Raw genomic sequence first — 19,990 nt, 5'->3', positions numbered from 1 at the left:
GATCTCCATAAACCTACGATCCTCAGCTGACATCTCACTTTTCTCTTCATACCCTCTCTCGGGGAAGTCATGGTTGTACTGATTTACAAGAAGAACCGCCAAGTCGGTCATTGAGATACGATTGGCCATAACAGTAGGATGCCCAGATTCTTCTGCCATGGTACAATTGTTAAGAGGACCGTTCATCACCCATCCAAAGAGGGTTTTCACTGCATAAGGTCCGTTGCCTTGACTATTTATGATTTGCCAGGATTCCATTGCCTTTGGAGCATTTACGCCAATCAGGAGTTCGACGTCGGCGTCAATTTCCTTCAACTGGATCTCTTTCAGGTATTGGCCATCTTTTGAGATCTTTCCGAGTGGGAATATTCTCTCTTGTCACTGGGATCTTATTTTGGGTGTAGACCTTTGGTAATGCAAGAAATGTGTCACCTTCCACATTGCCAATCTCTAATCCAGATATCGCAAAGCTCTTGGTAGGACTCTCCTGCCCCATTGTGCGTAGCAGAATTTCAGTCTCACTGCCTTTAGCTTGCAACTGCCTCATAAGTCTCTTCATACAAAATGTTGCTGAGCTACCAGAATCGAGAAATGCATAGATTACAGCAGACTTGCTTCCATTTGCCATCTTTACTTGAACTGGCACAATCGCAAGTGCACAATCTGTACCGGCCCGGTATCTTCACCAGCTTCCAGTGAAACAAGAGCACTGCTGACAGTCTCCTCCCGCTTTACTGCTACACCCCTCATATCTGCCTTAAGAGATCTAAATCTCTCTCTTCCTTCAATGTGCAGGATAGTGGGGTGCTTTCTTTGACAGCTCTGACAGGTCATCCTTCTTTTACATTCTTTGCTTAAGTGTCCTCTCATCAAACAGCCAAAAAAAAGGCATTTTGATCTCAGAAACTCAACCTTGGCTTCGTGTGGCTGTGCCTTCACCTGTTGGCAGTCGACCAAGAAATGCTCACCAGCGCAAAATACACATGAGATACTGGGACCATCAGAAGGGTAGGTGCCTGGTTTCTTGACTTTGAATGTTTGTTCTTTTAGAGGTTTTTCAGGGTCACAATCTGCCACTACAGCTACTGCAGTGGCAAAGCTGCTTCCCCTACTCTTGGATTTGAACTGCTGTTTAAAGTCAGCTTCTGTTTTGGTTTAAAAAAACTTTTTGTTGGTCAGGGGATCTTGGATATTTCCGTACAACGGATCCTGCAGTATTTTGGCCTGTTTTTCCATGAATGTCACAAGGTCACTGAACTGGGCCCCCAGGTGGCTTCTCTCTAAAATATCACATGCCGTAGACCTCCATTTTTCCCTTAGTTTGTAGGGAAGTTTTGACATGATCAACTTTATATGTTGGAGGGAAGATTAAGCTCTTCCATGTTCTGTAGGTCTGCATAGCATTACAGCAACCTCTAAGATAGAGTGCATAGCCACCCAGTCCCTTTCCATTATCCGGTTTGATGTTTATCCAGTTCCAAGCTTTTTCCATGTAAGCAGTGGTGACTTTGATTTCATTGCCAAAGTGTTCCTTTAACAACCTCTTATCCTCTGCATAGCCTCTTCTGGCTTCCATATGCAGACAACTACAGACAAGATCCTTGGGCTGACCAGAGGTGTACTGTTCCAGGTAATAGAGCAGCAAACTCAACAGGTGATGGTTCAGGTTCCTTATAGACATTGGGTTCCTGGTTCTCAAAATAAGAGTTCATTCCATTTTATTGGCTTAGAAAATGGGCTGTCACAGCATGGGATGGAAAAGTTGACTCAACACTCTCCAGGACCTTCAGTTTGGCATTATATGCTGCTATGTCTGTTTCCAGTGCCATGTTTTCCATCCTAACATTCAGTTGAGCTTTCTCCAGTTCCAATGCATGCTTGTCCTGTAATGATGCTTGGCGAGCTAGTAGAGCTGCTCGTTCCGCCTCAGCTTTTAAGCGTACAGAGGACACTGAGGAAGCAGTCTTAGAATACTTTGTTTTACTTGATGTTTTTGACACATTGGAAGTGCTGTCATGTGGTTCAATGAGCATTTGTGGCTCGATTTCAGCTTTTTTCCATATTTCGACCTCTTTCAGGAAATGTTCATAAGTTCTCATTCTTGGTTGATAATAGTTCATGCTCTCCTGTTCCTGTTCCTCCTCTGTGATCAGCTCTAGCACAGAATCATGAGCATTCTTAAAGTCATTGAGAACAGCATGAAATGCTTCAAGACTCATCCACAGTTTCAATGTTTACTCCATCAACAAGAAGGGCTTTTATTTCATTCATTTTGCGTGTACACACTCCAAGTTTGCCTCTCCGGGCTGCATAGAGTGAATTTAGATTCTCCTCTGCCCTCTCCAGTGGAGTCTTATTTGGGATTTCATCCTCCATCATTCACCTTTCGTTCACTCAATTTACAATGACACAGTTGTTGGTTTTTGATTGTTAAACATAATGCCCCTATAGACCTTTAACGCTTTAAAACACAGTCCTCCATTTCAGCATATTGACCCATTTTGAATTGAACATGTGCAAGTTTGGCATTTCAGATGCATTTTAAACATTTCATCCCATTGTAAGTTGTCCCTTTAATGAAGTTTAAACACGCAGTATCTTTGGATCCTTAAGTTGCATTCGTTGCGTTGATGCATTGCGTTTCCACTTTAGGCCAAATATTAGACATAAAATTAGGCTACATTGTGCGTAGGATCTCAGTGTTTCCCAAACTTAAACTTCTTAATTGTTTTCACAGCACTGTGTTTTACATTTACATTACATTTAAGTCATTTAGCAGACGCTCTTATCCAGAGCGACTTACAAATTGGTGAATTCACCTTCTGACATCCAGTGGAACAGCCACTTTACAATAGTGCATCTAAATCATTTAAGGGGGGGGGGGTGAGAAGGATTACTTATCCTATCCTAGGTATTCCTTGAAGAGGTGGGGTTTCAGGTGTCTCCGGAAGGTGGTGATTGACTCTGCTGTCCTGGCGTCGTGAGGGAGTTTGTTCCACCATTGGGGGGCCAGAGCAGCGAACAGTTTTGACTGGGCTGAGCGGGAACTGTACTTCCTCAGTGGTAGGGAGGCGAGCAGGCCAGAGGTGGATGAACGCAGTGCCCTTGTTTGGGTGTAGGGCCTGATCAGAGCCTGGAGGTACTGCGGTGCCGTTCCCCTCACAGCTCCGTAGGCAATTCCACTCCCAAGTTTATCAAACATTCCAATTAAAAGCACATTTGCACTTCCATAATATGCATGGTCAAATGATCACATTGAAAAGGGCAGCTCATTCAATCACGGCTGGCGAATTCTAGGAGTTCGAGATGTCCTTATGGTCCGAATGCAATGACATATATAGAACAATATCCAGCGTGTGTCCGAACTGGAGATTTCCTTCTGATAGTAATCCTTCACTGAGTTTTTTGACTTGATTGTAGTGGCTTCCTTTCCTTTTTACCATAGCCACTGCCCAAACCTGAAGCGGGGTTGTTTGGTACGCATACAGTCCACACTCAAGGTTCCCAAACGGCCAAACATTCAATGACATCCAGGGATATGGTGCAACAAAAAAGTTTATTCTTCTTATATCTAACAAAGAAATGATTCTCCAATCAACTTAAAGCATAGATTACTTGATATGGAAAATACATATTATGACCTGTATGTATGTCTGTATGGTCTAAAAACTATACCACTCCCGCATCTAGCAAGGACTCCCTCCCCCGAAGGCCCAACTTCCTGCCTTTATCCTAACACACTTACCACAATACAATGAATAGGTAAGAGGGGGGGCCAAAAACTGAATTACACTAACAAATGAATATATCTCAATCAGGTAAATATAAATCATAAAAGGTACGTACCTAATATTTCATCATATACATTAATATTTAATATATTTACACAAATGTACATGGAGCTCCATATGTTCAGTCTTTTATACAAATATGTCCAAATCGGCTCGAACACGGTCGGTCTCTGAGATTAGATCCCATGTCCAAGGTGGAGGTTCAAACAAAGGATCCGCTTCGGGAAAGTCATTTTCCTGGTCATAATGCTGGTAAGTTGACATCGCTCCTATATTCAATAGTTCTTCCTGACTGTATTAATAACATGAAATAAATCATATATAAATAACTAATTATTGCGTAGTTTCCTAAGGCCTTGAAACGAGGCGACCATCTCTGTCAGTGCCATCTTGAAACATTTTTCCACTTACAAAGAAAAAATGGATTTGTCACTGTGATGGTACTAAGTACACTGCTCAAAAAAATAAAGGGAACACTTAAACAACACAATGTAACTCCAAGTCAATCACACTTCTGTGAAATCAAACTGTCCACTTAGGAAGCAACACTGATTGACAATAAATTTCACATGCTGTTGTGCAAATGGAATAGACAACAGGTGGAAATTATAGGCATTTAGCAAGACACCCCCAATAAAGTGGTTCTGCAGGTGGGGACCACAGACCACTTCTCAGTTCCTATGCTTCCTGGCTGATGTTTTGGACACTTTTGAATGCTGGCAGTGCTTTCACTCTAGTGGTAGCATGAGACTGAGTCTACAACCCACACAAGTGGCTTAGGTAGTGCAGCTCATCCAGGATGGCACATCAATGCGAGCTGTGGCAAGAAGGTTTGCTGTGTCTGTCAGCGTAGTGTCCAGAGCATGGAGGCGCTACCAGGAGACAGGCCAGTACATCAGGAGATGTGGAGGAGGCAGTAGGAGGGCAACAACCCAGCAGCAGGACCGCTACCTCCGCCTTTGTGCAAGGAGGAGCAGGAGGAGCACTGCCAGAGCCCTGCAAAATGACCTCCAGCAGGCCACAAATGTGCATGTTTCTGCTCAAACGGTCGGAAACAGACTCCATGAGGGTGGTATGAGGGCCCGACGTCCACAGGTGGGGGTTGTGCATACAGCCCAACACCGTGCAGGACGTTTGGCATTTGCCAGAGAACACCAAGATTGGCATATTCGCCACTGGCGCCCTGTGCTCTTCCTAGATGATAGCAAGCTCACACTGAGCACGTGACAGTCTGGAGACGCTGTGGAGAACGTTCTGCTGCCTGCAACACCCTCCAGCATGACCGGTATGGCGGTGGGTCAGTCATGGTGTGGGGTGGCATTTCTTTGGGTGGCCGCACACCTCCATGTGCTCACCAGAGGTAGCCTGACTGCCATTAGGTACCGAGATGAGATCCTCAGACCCCTTGTGAGACCATATGCTGGTGAGGTTGGCCCTGGGTTCCTCCTAATGCAAGACAATGCTAGACCTCATGTGGCTGGAGTGTGTCAGCAGTTCCTGCAAGAGGAAGGCATTGATCCTATGGCCCGCCCGTTCCCCAGACCTGAATCCAATTGAGCACATCTGGGACATCATGTCTCCAACAACGCCACGTTGCACCACAGACTGTCCAGGAGTTGGCGGATGCTTTAGTCCAGGTCATCAGGAGCATGCCCAGGCGTTGTAGGGAGGTCATACAGGCACGTGGAGGCCACACACACTACTGAGCCTCATTTTGACTTGTTTTAAGGACATTACATCAAAGTTGGATCAGCCTGTAGTGTGGTTTTCCACTTTAATTTTGAGTGTGACTCCAAATCCAGACCTCCATGGGTTGATAAATTTGATTTCCATTGATGACTTTTGTGTGATTTTGTCAGCACCTTCAACTATGTAAAGAAAAAAGTATTTAATAAGAATATTTAATTCATTCAGATCTAGGATGTGTTATTTTAGTGTTCCCTTTATTTTTTTGAGCAGTGTATATAAAGGCAAAAAGCATGCTTTTGTACCTGTGGAGAAAGGTACTATCTGAGGTATGAGCTGGGGTACTTTCATTTACCTATAACTAAAAGTACAAAGGAGGACCTTACAGGGTGCCACCCTAGTGACAAGCGGTTGTACCCTTTAAGGAACAAATCTAAACCTTTGTTTCTGAGCATGGAGCCAGAGACAAAACAGTTGCAGGGCCAGTTAGTGTTACGCGCCACAACACTGCTGGATTGGGTGTTCCTGATGTGTTGTATGCTCAGTGAATACTTGCAAGTAGCATACTTAACTACAACATTCTCGGTAACATCATCTTTGTACTTGGAATAACTGTGGTATATTCTTGTTTACCTTAGTTTGCACTGACTGAAAGTCGCTCTGGACAAGAGCATCTACTAAATGACCAAATTTAAATGTAAAAATGAACAATTGCAAAGCACACTGCTGGGTATTATTCTAATGACCTCCTCCCCCAAATAAGGCCACATTTTTTTTATCAACATACAAATAGTTTGAGGGCAGAACTCATTAGAATAATCACCAGCAGTGTACTTTGCAAATGCTCATTTAAATGTTGGTAGTTTAGCAGACACTCTTGTCCAGAGCGACTTTCAGTCAGTGCATGTAATTTAAGGTTAATAAAAAAACATATCACAGTCATAGCGAGTAAAAACGTTTTTGTAACCATTACTGGGAATGGTGTTGTTGTTGTTGTTAATAATACATTGGTCAAAATAAATGCTTTATTTGTTACATGATACCTTTTGAATGGATCTCTGGCGAGTGCAACATATGTTATTGTAATAATCACAGTAATTTGCCACCAGCTTTCTGTGAGTTGCTGTAAAATGCAGAGCAATGCTATAGTGCAATACTGTAAAATGTACCTACTATACTGTAAGAAAGTTAATGCCACTGTAATCATGTTGGTATTTTACTGTAATTACATGGGATTCGTGCAAGCAGGTTGGCTGCTAGGTATGTGTATATCACAGAATATTTATGAATATTTGGTGTTTTATATCCTTCACACTTCTAGAGGCATAAAAGAATGCGTCCAAACTGACTGATTACAGGGAAAAACAGATCAAAAGGAAACGGTTTAATATTCAACCATTAGAGGTTTAAGACCCGCTGTGACTCTGATCTTTCCCGATATAGGTTAAATTGTTGGGCACTACCATATATCACGTAAATTGGTACAGCTCTCTCACTTACGGGTGCAACAAGTATAGCGTCTTACAAGGCACACCTCAAGATTTATTAATGAGCCACAATAATACCATGCTCCACAAAAGGTTTTTGGTACTCCAAATGTACAGAATGGTACTGTATTCTGTGGGGGTGGTACTTAATTACAGTAAATTACTGGCAGACAGTAGGTTATTGTAGATTTACAGGACAAATATAAAAATAAACAATTGTATGTTACTGTATTCTGTGGGGTACAGCATTCTCACTACTGGGTGTAACAAATATAGCCTCTTACAAGTCATGCCTTAAAATATCTTAATGAGCCAGCGATTTGTTCGCCTCCCACAACATTTTTCCACAATGCACAACAGTTTACAGTATGATGCTGTAAATATATATCAAATCAGGTAATATAGTACTACAGCAATTACTGTAATTTTACAGAAGTGTAGCGGAGTCCCCATAATACATTGCTCTTTACAGCACTGTACTGTAATATAGAACTACAGCAGCTAATTCTGAAAGTTTTGCAGCAATTTGTTAGTGATAACGTAGACTCTCGTCATGTGAAGTAGGTCCTGTTTGACATGTAGTCTGTGAAATTATAAGACTCCTGTGAACCACCCCTCAGCTGCAGCTCAGTGGGGGCCAATGCACTGGCTGAATTCTGAATATACACTCCTGGTGTAGGATAGAGTAGTGGAGGACAGAGCCTGTTTTTTTGTCCCCCTGTTCACACTGACAACTCCAGCTGTCACGCACAGGGACAATGGAGAAGAGGGGGTGTGCTCTGAATAGAAAAAATTAACTGGAGACCTCCCCAAAGACTCGTCATCTGCATTTGACAGGAACCACCCATACCCCCCCCCCCCTACCTCACCGCCCCTTCCCTTTCTCCCTCCTTTTCTCTCTCCTCTCTCCATAATCGTCCTCCTTTCCCTGTAGCTCTCCGCAGGGTAATTTGTCCGCTAAATAACTAATTAGGAGTTTTAGTGGGATTTTGTCAAACTGATTTCTTTCTATGTTTTTCTTCATAGATTAGCATTTACTTATATAGGCTATCAGCTCATATGTTTCGCTCAGATAGGTCTTCACTGAACTTGTTGTTCAGTCTATGCTGTTATTACAAATTAGAATACTAGAATAGGTGTAAACCTTCTTATGGTGGTCCAAAGGTCACTCATGTTGGTCAGGGAGGTGGCCAACTATGGTTTGCCAGTGCTGTGATAAGATATTGTGTAAAACAATGAATGTGAAGAATTTAGATAGCCAGACAGTTTTAGAGGAATGATTCCATACATTTTTTAAATGAACTGCCAATATGCCAACATTACATTTAAACAATGCAGTAAATCCACAGCCATGCATACATTGGCTCATATCAGTTGATGATAAAGCTTAGACAAGTTGTAAATGCAACCAGGACTGATATTGTATCATATAATAGTACTCACAGCTTTCCAAGAAAACAGAATCTGAGACATGTAGACCTATGGTCTATTTACATATATTTTAGAGGCTTGAAAGAAAATTGGTATCAAACCCATATAAACTGTATTTATAATTATATGACAATATTTCAGGTTGACTATAATTCCATTACACAATTTCTGGTACATCACATGCCTTACCTGTATACGTAAAAGCAGGAAATGCATCAGTTATGCCTCTACTATCATTCATTCCAATTAGACTGGTTTGGATTTTTCCCTGACTAAGATGGCTGCCATTTTCGTACCATTACCATTATGGAACTAGACTCTCTAGTAATGTAATTGGTAAAAGGTTATACAGTCACTACTGATGGACACCCCATCCCCTCTTTCTGTAATGCATGCATTCATTCTGGCTATTAGCCAACTGTATTATTATAGGCTACTGTATTTAGGAGTGATAGGGGGAAAGGGTGGAGAGCGCGAGAAAACAGCAATTCCCACAGAACACAGAGACCCCAAGTAGCTTAACAAATGAGTGGCTCACCCAATGTCCATTCATGTCCCCCCTCAGCCCACAAGCCTATTAGGCAAGCATCCCTCCTTGAGCATTCACTGTCGACAACATGTGGAGGCATCGCTATAGCAACCAGTGGCTATGACATGTGCAACAGACAGGGACTCCTAAGGGCTGAATAAAAGGAGTGTCTCAACCATATATGATCTCAAAAAACCCAACCCCTCTCCCCTTCTTTCCATTGGGCACAGAGGCGCTGAAAGGACCCACTATAGGCATCTGCAGATTATTGCGAGGCTCAGGCTTGCATATCACCTCGTTCGTTCTCCTCGTCGTTATTTTATTTTTCTTCTCAATCTTCGTGCGTGAGCATTGGTAGCTGCAGTCTTTTGTTGACGAGGGAGGCGCACCGGACACTGGTAACTTTTGGGGAGGAGAGGTTTGAGTGGGAGGCTGGTTGTGCGCCGGCCACACTGGAGCTGCGGTAGTTGCACCTGCTCTCTGGAATACAACACATATTTCCTATGTATTGCAAACCATCTGATTTGCGGATCAACATGGATTTTGGTAATTATTTTCCAGCTTGTGTTACATTTTGGCTGGTGCTGCTACAACTAGTCTACTGCAGCGAGGAAAGACGTGCACGTTGCACACTTGTCTGGAAGGCATGTATAGGCTAGCCTATCAGTTTTATGTGGAATTAGATTATATATGTTTTTTTGAATTAATATTTTGACCACTGCTTTTGTTTCTGTAATTGATTGCATTTCAATTGATTTGCAATGCTTGCGTGAGTTGCCTCATTTCGTCATTCTGTCGATGCTCCAGTTACCCGAAAGATGCTATAGTGTCGGGAAAGAAATCGAACAACAACATAAATAGTTCAAATTTAGACGAGGATGATTAATGCGGTAGTAGGCTAGTGTTTTAGGCCTATTTTAAGTTATAAGCTAACCGGTGTTGAAAATATAGAAAATATGTTCGCTTTACAGCAGCAGAGCGGGAAGTGTCCAATCGTCACATCTGTATAGGGAAGATACAAAGTTTTCAACCCTGAAAAGCAATGGCATTAATTGATGAACGAAGCGCATTGAGTTTTTGAGAAGATCATTGTCTTCCATTTGCGAGTTGTTACCTTTAAGTTAATTTTGCATAAAAAGTTTGAGGATATTTCTTTACGACCTTTGCTATTTCTAAGCATTAATTCGGTTGGTTTATTGTCTACAGACCGAAATTGATTTGAGATAGGAACATAGGCTTATTTTTTTAATTACAGTTGATTGGCAAAGCAATTATTTATAATACAAAATGAAAAGCCGCAAGGTTCTTATTAACCGCATTAACACTTTTGTATAACTTTTAATTGAGGAATACTTGTATATTGCAAAATGTGAAATTATTGTTTGATTTGACATAATCAGACTGGAAAATGGCTGAAATTTATGGAATAAGTGATCACAGGCATGTGACCTTTATCTCAGTCATTTGAATAAACCAGAGCTACCGAAATCCATCTGCCCTTTGTCTTCAGCTAGGTCTACTAATCCGAGAGAGAGAGAGAGAGAGAGAGAGAGAGAGAGAGAGAGAGAGAGAGAGAGAGAGAGAGAGAGAGAGAGAGAGAGAGAGAGAGAGAGAGAGAGAGAGAGAGAGAGAGAGAGAGAGAGAGAGAGAGAGAGAGAGAGAGAGAGAGAGAGAGAGAGAGAGAGAGAGAGAGAGAGAGAGAGAGAGAGAGAGAGAGAGAGAATAAGTGAGTGTAAAAACTTCACTGAGCATCCTGTTCCGATGCAAGAAAATTTCAAGTAGACTGTTTTCATTCAAGGTGAATTAAAAATAAAAATAATAATAATTCTGATTCTGGCAGTATATAAGAATATAAGAGATTTCCTTAAGAGTGTTATTCATAATTGCACACGTTAATTAATCTAAATGTTAAGATTTATTAACTAGGCAAGTCAGTTAAGAACACAGGCGCATTGACAATGACTGCCTACCCCTGCCAAACCCCCACGACGCTGGGCCAATTGTGCGCCGCCCTATGGGACTCCCAATCATAGCCGGATGTCATGCAGTCTGGATTCGAACCAGGCATTGCAGTGACCGTGCTTGTACTGAGACGCAATGCCTTAGACCGCGCGCCACCCGGAAGCTCAATTACACCTGTCAATAATCATAGTGTGATTTTATAATGTTTATACACGTTAATATTTATAACATACATGGGAATGATGATCTGCAAACAAATCAATGTGATTTATTTGTTTATACTTTTTTAAATTGTTGTTTGGTTGTTTAAATGTTGTTGTTTTTTCCCTTCTTAGTTGACTACCTCTACGTTTCTCCATTCACGCTAATTAACAAAAACTCCTCTCTGGCGTAAAATGGGACTCCTCTCTCTCTTTCCCTCAAGAGAATATGCTCTTCGTTTGTTATCTTTATCCTCTTAGATACATCTGGAAAGGACATATTGAGGGGTGTGAAGATGATTTAAATCTGCATTTTTTTGCTAGGATCAATTAACAACTTCCTACAAAATATATTTTAGTCACTGCATGTTGTCATTATAGCGGTTTTATATAATATGAAGTTATATACCAGAATAATATTTTGACTATAGCACAGTATAATATTGTTGTATTTATGGCATAACATATTTTTATACCATAAAAGCACAATCTGTGATTTTTCTCCCCAACATTTAGCAGAGCAAACATGAAATAAACACTTGACATGTCACAATATATTTTCATGTTAATTGAATTCAAACTGATGATTTACTGTCATGTAAACTAAGAACAATTATTTTCATGGAGTCCCTTTTCATGTGGCTTGCTTAGAAGTGTTAAGCTGGTGGAGAAAAAAAAAAGAGAGAGAGAGAGAGAGAGAGAGAGAGAAGTGGTGCAAGGGCTGCTGTAGGAGACTAAATCTACCTTCCTACAGTTTCATATGCACATACCAAGCCTCAACAATCCAGCTTACATTTATCCTTATCTATCATATTTAATCATTTCCCTCATATTCAATCTGTCAAAGGATAGCATTGATGTAATGGCTCAGAGGTAGCCAAAGCTTTGTTTCACTGTATGTTCTCTGCGGTTTATTAAAGGACTTGTTTTAGACCTCTCTATTGGTTTCAAATCCATTTGACTGTTGATTGAAGCTGTATTTCAGAGTTACGTCCATTGTAATCAACAGAAACACACACACACACACACACACACACACACACACACAGATAACCTTGTGGGGACACACAATTCAGTCCCATTCAAAATCCTATTTTCCCTAACCCTAGCCCGTACACTTACCCTAACCTTAACCCAAAAAACCTAACCTTAAACCTTACCCTAAACCTAACCAAAGCTCCTAACCCTAACCCTAAAACTATCCCTAGCTCCTAACCGTAACCCTTAATGTAATTCTAACACTAATTCTAACCTTAACTTCCCTAGAAATAGCATTTGACCTCGTGGGGACTAACAAAATGTCCCCAGTTGGTCAAATTTTTATTCTTTTACTATTCTTGTGCGGTCTTCTGGTCCCCACAAGAATAGTTAAATATGTCCATACACACACACTCATCAGACCTGCATGGTAATCTGTGTGAGCATATAAGCAAAGGCCTCAGCATCCATAAAGTCACCAAAGGTTAAGTTGTTCATGCGTTGTAATTATGAATGTGTTTATCTGATACAAATTATAGATGCTGCTAAATGTGTACCTTACCCTTTTGCCCCCTAGGACTAAGTACCATGTTTCAGCGTTTGATGATTGTTTTGTGCTTTTGATTCGATTGAAGTTGAAAACCCCTCTTTAATTCTGATTGTTGGATATTTGAGTGCATTGACTAGATCGAGGTCGACAGGATACTTGATGGAGTTGGGCCGCTCGTCCAAAGTCTCTGCAGTGCATCTGGGTTCATATTCTATTAAAAAGTGCTAAAACCTTCCCAGGGGTCCATGCACTTACTGAGACCCAGCCAGGCAGCCATACAGGGACCTGTGAGACAATACCATGCCAATACCAAGCTATTCTCTTGGGCTTAGATCTGACCACCGGGGAGGTGGTTAACAACATCTCTGAAAGGCCCATTCTAGTGGGCTTCTGCTGGATACACACAATCTAAGATCCCACGTTCAGGTGTTCCTAGCCATTAGATCAGGGGCCTGGGCCAGGGCCTCAATTCAGCCAAACTCAAGGCTGGAAGGCTATTAGGGAAATATTTTACTGTCCAAACCTCCTGTAGCTGCACAATGGCAGGTCTCCCTATTCCAGGACAAAATGTGCCTAAATGACTATAGAGCAGACAGTTTGTGGGCTGGACAGGAGAGAGTAATAGAGTTTGAATGCACATTATAAAAACAACTATTATTGTAAAGTAATGAGTGGGGTGGGCAGGAAGTTAATCTAGGTGGGGATGAGTGGGCGTGGATGGGATAGACAGGGAGGGAAATACTGTGTGAATTTGCTTCTGTATTTCTGTAAGACAAATGACAGAAATCCCAAGTCTTTTCTAATATGGAGGTTATGCTTTTCCTTTTGCTGCCAGATTTATGTCCATTTCCTTGTTTGTAAATTTTGTCACTGATGTAGGATCTTAATTTGATCCAATTTGCTACAGCAGGGAAATAATTCTGCAGCAACAGGAAACGTGAATTATTATGTGGATTATAATTCATGGACATTTTTGTAGGGGTTGATACATTGTTTGTATGGGAAAATCAAGACTGACATTTCAAGGTGAAAATTACACATTCCAGAAGCCTTTTTAAACCTCAAAGCACTTTACGTTTAACATCTGTATGTGTGTGCATGCAGATGTGGAGGGCATTTAATCATCCCCTTTTCTCTCTCTCTCTCTCTCTCTCTCTCTCTTCCCAGAAGGGCAGCTTGAGACAGATCCCGGTGGTCAAGGAGAGTCATCTGGAGTCTGGTCAGTTCATGGTCTTGACCATCATCTCCATGGTCCTGATCATGGGGGCGCTGGCAGTGTCTGGCTGGCTCTTCTGCCTGCGCCACCGCTCCCACCTCCAACTGAAGGAGAAACTAGCCAGCCTAGGGACTGACACCAGCGCTGATGCAACCGCAACCTATCAGGTGAGAGGAGCCTCCTTTGCGTCAGCCAATCACAGTGCAGCCGCTGAGTGCTCTGCTGGTAGAGAATGCACTCTGGTCCCGGTCCCTGACGCTAGCCTTATTCTGATTGGTCTGCAGTGGCACGAAGTCGTTATGTTTTGAATTACTTGATTTGAAGGGAATATCTGGTTGATTTTGTCACATTTGTAACAGTTGTTTGTAAAATGTATCTTTGTTCATGATAAGAGCTAGGTTGTGATTTAAGTGTGGTTATCAATAGAATGTAAAGTATGTAACGTTTTTGTAACCTAATTGCAAGATTACCCATCATTTGATTTTGTATTAAGGAGAAATGTAATTTGTGATTTGGTTGGTATTTAAAATAGAAATAGAATAAACAATTGCTTTTTTACCATCCAAGTCAAATGTTAGCCTTGTGAAACCAGACTGACCGCTGCACTCAGGCTGGTTTAACAAGGCTAGTCAAATGTATCCAGAGGTCTAAACACCAGACAAAGCCTTGATATTCCATTGAAGGTTGTATTGGCTATGACCTGTGACTAGGGGAGAGCCTTTTCAGCAGGGGAACGGGTTCATTGTATGACCTATTCCTTCCATTCCTCCAGGACCAGCGGCTGGCTGGCTGGCTGGCTGACTGACTGACTGACTGACTGGGTGGCTGGCTGGCTGACTGGCTGACTGGGTGGGTGGGTGGCTGGCTCATATTGATTTTGTCCTGGGCTCAGCTGTGCTCAGCATGGGCACTCAGTGCACATCCACCCATCACATTCACATGCTCAATATTTAATCAGCTTTCCACAGTGTCGCCTTTCCCGATTGTACACACTAAAGAGGGACAATCATTAAAGAAAGCAGAGAAAGGTTTTGTTTTGTAACCGTTCATTCGGGCCCCTGTTTCTTCAATGTTCTTTTATTTTGTTGGTTTAATGGACTTTTACAATATTTTCAATATATATGTATTTATTTTTACAATAAAATAGGTGTTGTTGGAGCCTATCATGTTTACTAGCAGAACAGATGAATTGCTATATGAATGTAGCGTGTCAAATGTTAAGGCAGGTATTGCCAGTTAAGTGGTGTAGCAATCAATCTCAACTCTATACCGTCCTTTTTTATGTTGTTATTTGCTTGAAGTTGAAGAAATGAGAATGTCTGGCATCCATGTGTGTATAACATACTTCATGGTTACAGATATAGCTCTAGGGTATAGCAAGTATAAGGGTTGCACAATTCCGGTAACTTTCCCCAAAATTACCAGGTTTTCCCAGAAATCCCTGTTGGAGGCTTCACTGATTTCCTGCTCATTCCCTCCTCCTTCCTATTCCAAACGGGATTTCAGGAAAAATTGGACATTTTGGCAAAGTTAACTAAATGTGGCAACCCTAGCAAGGACAGTAGTACATTCTCAGAGTAATCTGACTATAGTTTTAGCTGGATTACAATTTGTTTTCCCTTGTTGAAAAGAAACCGGGCTTGCGTCCCAAATGGCGCCCTATTCTCTATTTAGTGGACTTTTTCCCCCGCCAGAACCCTACGGGCCTATGTAGGGAATAGAGTGCCATTTGAGACGCAACCCTTGACTCTGTAAAGGTGTAGATTAGAGATACTGGATTAATTAATAAGTGGACATGGAAAGTTCCCTAAGGCCGTGGCCCGGGGCAGATTCACATGGTTATGATGATTAAGGTTAGACGTAGGGAAAGCTGATCCTAGACCAGGGCTTAGGTGCTGATCCCCGGAGGGATAGACTAGTAGCTATGTGTTGCTTTCAGAAGACACTGCCTTCTGCTCTTCTGGCTTGCTGTTATGGGCCCTGGTCAAAGAAGTTCACTTCATAGGGAATAGGTTGCCATTTGAGATCCAACTCTGGTTATTAATTGAGGTTGACGATCCGTCCGTGGGTCTGACTGGTGCAGGCCACACACCAAACACGATGGGCTTCACAGATTACTGTGAATATAATGGAGAAATCTCCAGCTCCACATAAGACTGACACTATCGGGAGTAGGGGAGGAAGAAGGGGGAGAGAGGGGGTTCGGGTCCTGTAAGATTGCACCCTTCAAACAATGAGGTGGTTTTTTCTCTTCTTCTCTTTTCTCTCCTTTTTTATATGTGGGAAGATGAGTGGCTGGCTAGATAACGCTCAGGCTCTGAATCCCTAATGGGGCATCTGTGAGCACAAGGCATGATGGGAGAAAAGCTGAGTCAATATGTAGAGAGGAGTAATCTTCATGGTGGGGTGGCAGCAGAGGGAGAGTTTTTTTCATATAGAAGTTTCTTCTGAATCCAATATAATCACACGTGCAGATGTACGATCTTCATTTTGTCGCAGTGAAATATGTTGTTTTACAGGGTCAGCCATAGAAGTGCAGCGCTCCTGGAGCAAATTGCCGTTAAGGGCTCTGCTCAAGGGCAGATCGGACAATTTTTCACCGATGTAGGCGACCTTTCGGTTACTGGCCCAACGCTCCAAAACTCTTAACCGCCAGGCTACCTGCCGCAAACGTACCTTACAAACCTCCGAAGCGGGTTTTTTTAAACCTCAAATGCATTGCAGGGAAGTTCTCCTGCAACAGTGTGATCAAATGAAGATCCTACATCTGTACAAGTTCAATCCAAATGCCAAAGTAAAGGCCTACTTGCACATGTGAATACGTAGGTTGCTCATCCCTGTTGTAGTTCTGTTGTTACGAATAAGGGTGGATGCTCAATTCAAAGAAAATCCATGGGGCTTAAAGTATTGATACCTTGTTCAATCCCTTTGAGTGATGGAAGCAGATATATTTCTTACCGAAAGATGAATATGGTTGTTAGATTTTGAACGTGGGCAGTCTTTTTGTTGCTCATGGGCAGTATCATTGATTTTGGTTGTTTTTGTTGCTCATCTTTTTATTATCTATTGTCTTCATAATAACTTGTGCCTCCTTGTAAGAAAATACATCAGTAACTAATGCATTATTAAACAAGTGGCTCATTGAAATTGTTACCACATTTACACAAATGGAAATCAATACTTTAAAACAAATGAACACATCCCTTGCGAGCCAGCCACCCAATGTATTCTTACAGTTTATTATTATTTGCTTTGTCAAATGGTGGCAATACACTGGCTTGACCTTGGCAATTCAAGTTTTTTTGAAGGTCACTTCATGAACCTTAACTGTATTTCTACTTCCTGACATCATTTATATAAATAGGTTTGCTACAAACCATGCTCCATAGGTCACAGTGATATCCCCGTGTGACACAATCTCAATCTCAAAACAATGTACTTTTGTACTGGAGTACTATTGTATTGTAATATTTTGCCTTGACATAACAGCAAAGTCCTACACCATTTAGAAGTCCTTTTTATTTGCAATGGTAATGCACTAAGAATCAGCTAAGAGTCAACCAATGCCTGATCAGGTTCTCCACTCTCCTTTCCAGGAGCTGTGTCGCCAGCGGATGGCTGTGCGGACATCGGAGCGTCCGGAGCGTGCAGAGTGCCCGGAGCCTCTGCGGCGCCTCTCGCGGCTGAACAGCTCGTCTTCTCAGTTCAGCGACGGGGGACCCATAGCCAGCCCCTCGGCCCGTAGCTCCACTTCCTCCTGGTGCGAAGAGCCTGTCCCTTCCAACATGGACATCTCCACCGGCCACATGATACTGGTACAACAACATACGTGCCGCTACAGTACCCTATAGTCTGCCTGTCTTTCGGTCCTTCTGTCTGTCCTGTCTGTCTGAGTGTATGTTTATATGCACAGTATGTCTGTCTGATGCGAGGAGCCTGATGTTTGGAGTCAGTATGAAGTATAGTGTGTGTAATTTATTGGATGTCTCCCCTCTGCCCTCAGCTTCCAGCTTTGATTCTGTTTGTCTGTCTGGCTCTGTCTCTCTAACCCTTTCCCTCACTATGCTCGCTACATCTCTGCGGTTATCTCATTTTATTTCCAGCTCTGTCTTTCCTTCCACCTCTATCTCTCTTCCAATTTTTTTTTTCTTTTTCTCTCTCGCTTTATCCCGCCCTGCCATCTCTGCCATTCTTTCTCTTGCTCTTGTTTTCTCGCTCTCACTGTCACCCTCTTTATCCCTCCTCCTTGCCCCTCTCCTCGCTCGCTCTCTCCCTCTCTCTCTCCCTCTCTCTCTCTCTCTCTCCTGCTCGTTCTCTATTAAAGCCAAAGTGATACGGAAATTGCTTTGTGTGATGAGAGCTGCTCTAAAGTGAAATATCATTACCCAGCTGATTGTCAGTTGAATGTTCCAGAATTATTATTATTCTTTTTCCTTGTGGGGCCCCTCAGTTGCACACACAATGGATTGTTTGAATTTGGCACAACTTCTGTCTTATTCACTGCAGACAAGCTTGATAAAAGAAATGGAAAGATGCCTGGCAGTGTTTTCATTCGTGGGGTAGAATTCATCATCACAGTGCATGTCAGGCTTTTCCTATAAGGAAGGGAAATGGGTTTGAATAACGCGTTGAATTTGTCATAATGAATGGGCTTTATTGCAAATGTCAAGGCTGGTTGAGACACCTCTTTTGAAAACATTTGAATAGAACATATTTGACCTTTACATTACAACAAAGTTCTACACCATGTACAGGCCTTTTACATTTGCCTTGCTAAGAATCAACCAGATTCACTGCAGATTCTTCAGAAAAGCTGAGTATAATGCACATAAAAACCACACAGACCTTGACTCTGTTTTGACTCCTGAGTGATCGATTAACCACATGTGAGATTGCCTTGGTATCGCTGATCTCAGACCAGATTTTCTTTTTTTCATCTATCCTGTCCTGTCCTCTGTGGATCTCATGCAGCGTGGACTGTGGGAGTGATGAGTACCTTGCTCTCATGCTGGGTGGGGCTATCTTATAGCTCACACCTACATCTAACACACTGGATGGAGTAGGAGGCTCTTTCTAGCCCAATCTACACTTATCCATGCTTCACCTGGGTTTTTCCCCCAATGGCACTCTATGCCCTATGTACTGTAGTGCACTACTTTTGCCCTGAGCCCTGTGGGCCCTGTTCAAATTTGTGCACTAAATAAGGAATAGAGGGCCATTTGGAATGTCGACCTGTTAATATTGTATCTGTAGTTCTGGCTCAGATCCATGAACCACATGCTGTTATGTTACTCCAGGAGATACAGTCACACTTTAGTACAGGTGTTCAGCACTGTAGAGTGAAATGTATACAATAACTTCCTAGGTTCAAAATCAGAGTCGGTGGGATGGTGGGATTAGTTTGTATGATTGCCTAGACTTTATTCTCTCCTATTTTGGTAGACCTTCTGGTGCTGAGGCATGTTGAAACATGCAGTCTGTGTGTTTCGGTCACCCATATTTATGCACCATAAATTAGAATGGGTAAGGATTTTTCAGTGCACAATATGTATCCAATTTCAAACCTATTCAAAGACAAACAGCCTTTTTAGGAGCAGTAACACCAGCTATGTAAATTCTACTGACAGGCTTTCAGCACCATGGATAACTCCATACAGTAATGCTTCTATTGCTTTTACATAGTTATGCTTTGTTTTTGGTACTGTTTTTATGATGTCCAGTAGATATGGTTGCGATGTTGATATAATTGCCGTTGTTACTGTATATGTACCCTCTGTAAATGCTTATTTGTTTCCTTTAGAAAATCGATAGCAAGCCCTAGGCAAGATTTCATTATTTTGATGACTTACTTCCATGTCTTAAAAAAATCTAATTGAAAATGAATAATTTGTTAGAGTAAGGCAGGCAATTTATTAAGGACAAGTGAGTTGTTTGCTTTTGATTCTATCCCTGATTGATTGGACTGATTGCAATGCCCTTTCTCTCCAGGCTGGAGAGAAAAGCTACTATGCTTCTCAGATACTTTCTACTTTCCCCATGGCATTCCCTGTGACTTCTCAGTATTTCATATTCATCATCTTCAAATAGGTGTCTTCATATAGCCATGTCGGCTGACTGTACCCATTATTACAGTAGCATTACAGTGGCACAACAGTAGCAA

The 19,990-nt window shown here is 42.0% G+C and overlaps 1 protein-coding gene across 1 annotated transcript in view; it reads left to right on the top strand.

Moving 5' to 3' along the window:
- The window catches only part of LOC135522601 (receptor-type tyrosine-protein phosphatase N2-like), a 280,479-nt gene that overhangs the window by 225,699 nt on the left and 34,790 nt on the right, over positions 1 to 19,990 (top strand). Inside the window, exons 12-13 of the mRNA XM_064949026.1 lie at positions 13,782 to 13,997; positions 17,427 to 17,645. Coding sequence (XP_064805098.1) covers positions 13,782 to 13,997; positions 17,427 to 17,645 — 435 coding nt within the window. The remainder of the gene's footprint in view (positions 1 to 13,781; positions 13,998 to 17,426; positions 17,646 to 19,990) is intronic.

Source organism: Oncorhynchus masou, chromosome 30, assembly GCF_036934945.1.
Source record: "Oncorhynchus masou masou isolate Uvic2021 chromosome 30, UVic_Omas_1.1, whole genome shotgun sequence".
Lineage (NCBI taxonomy): Eukaryota > Metazoa > Chordata > Actinopteri > Salmoniformes > Salmonidae > Oncorhynchus > Oncorhynchus masou.
The sequence above is the reverse complement of the archived record's forward strand: the minus strand, read 5'-3'. Positions and strand labels throughout refer to the sequence as shown.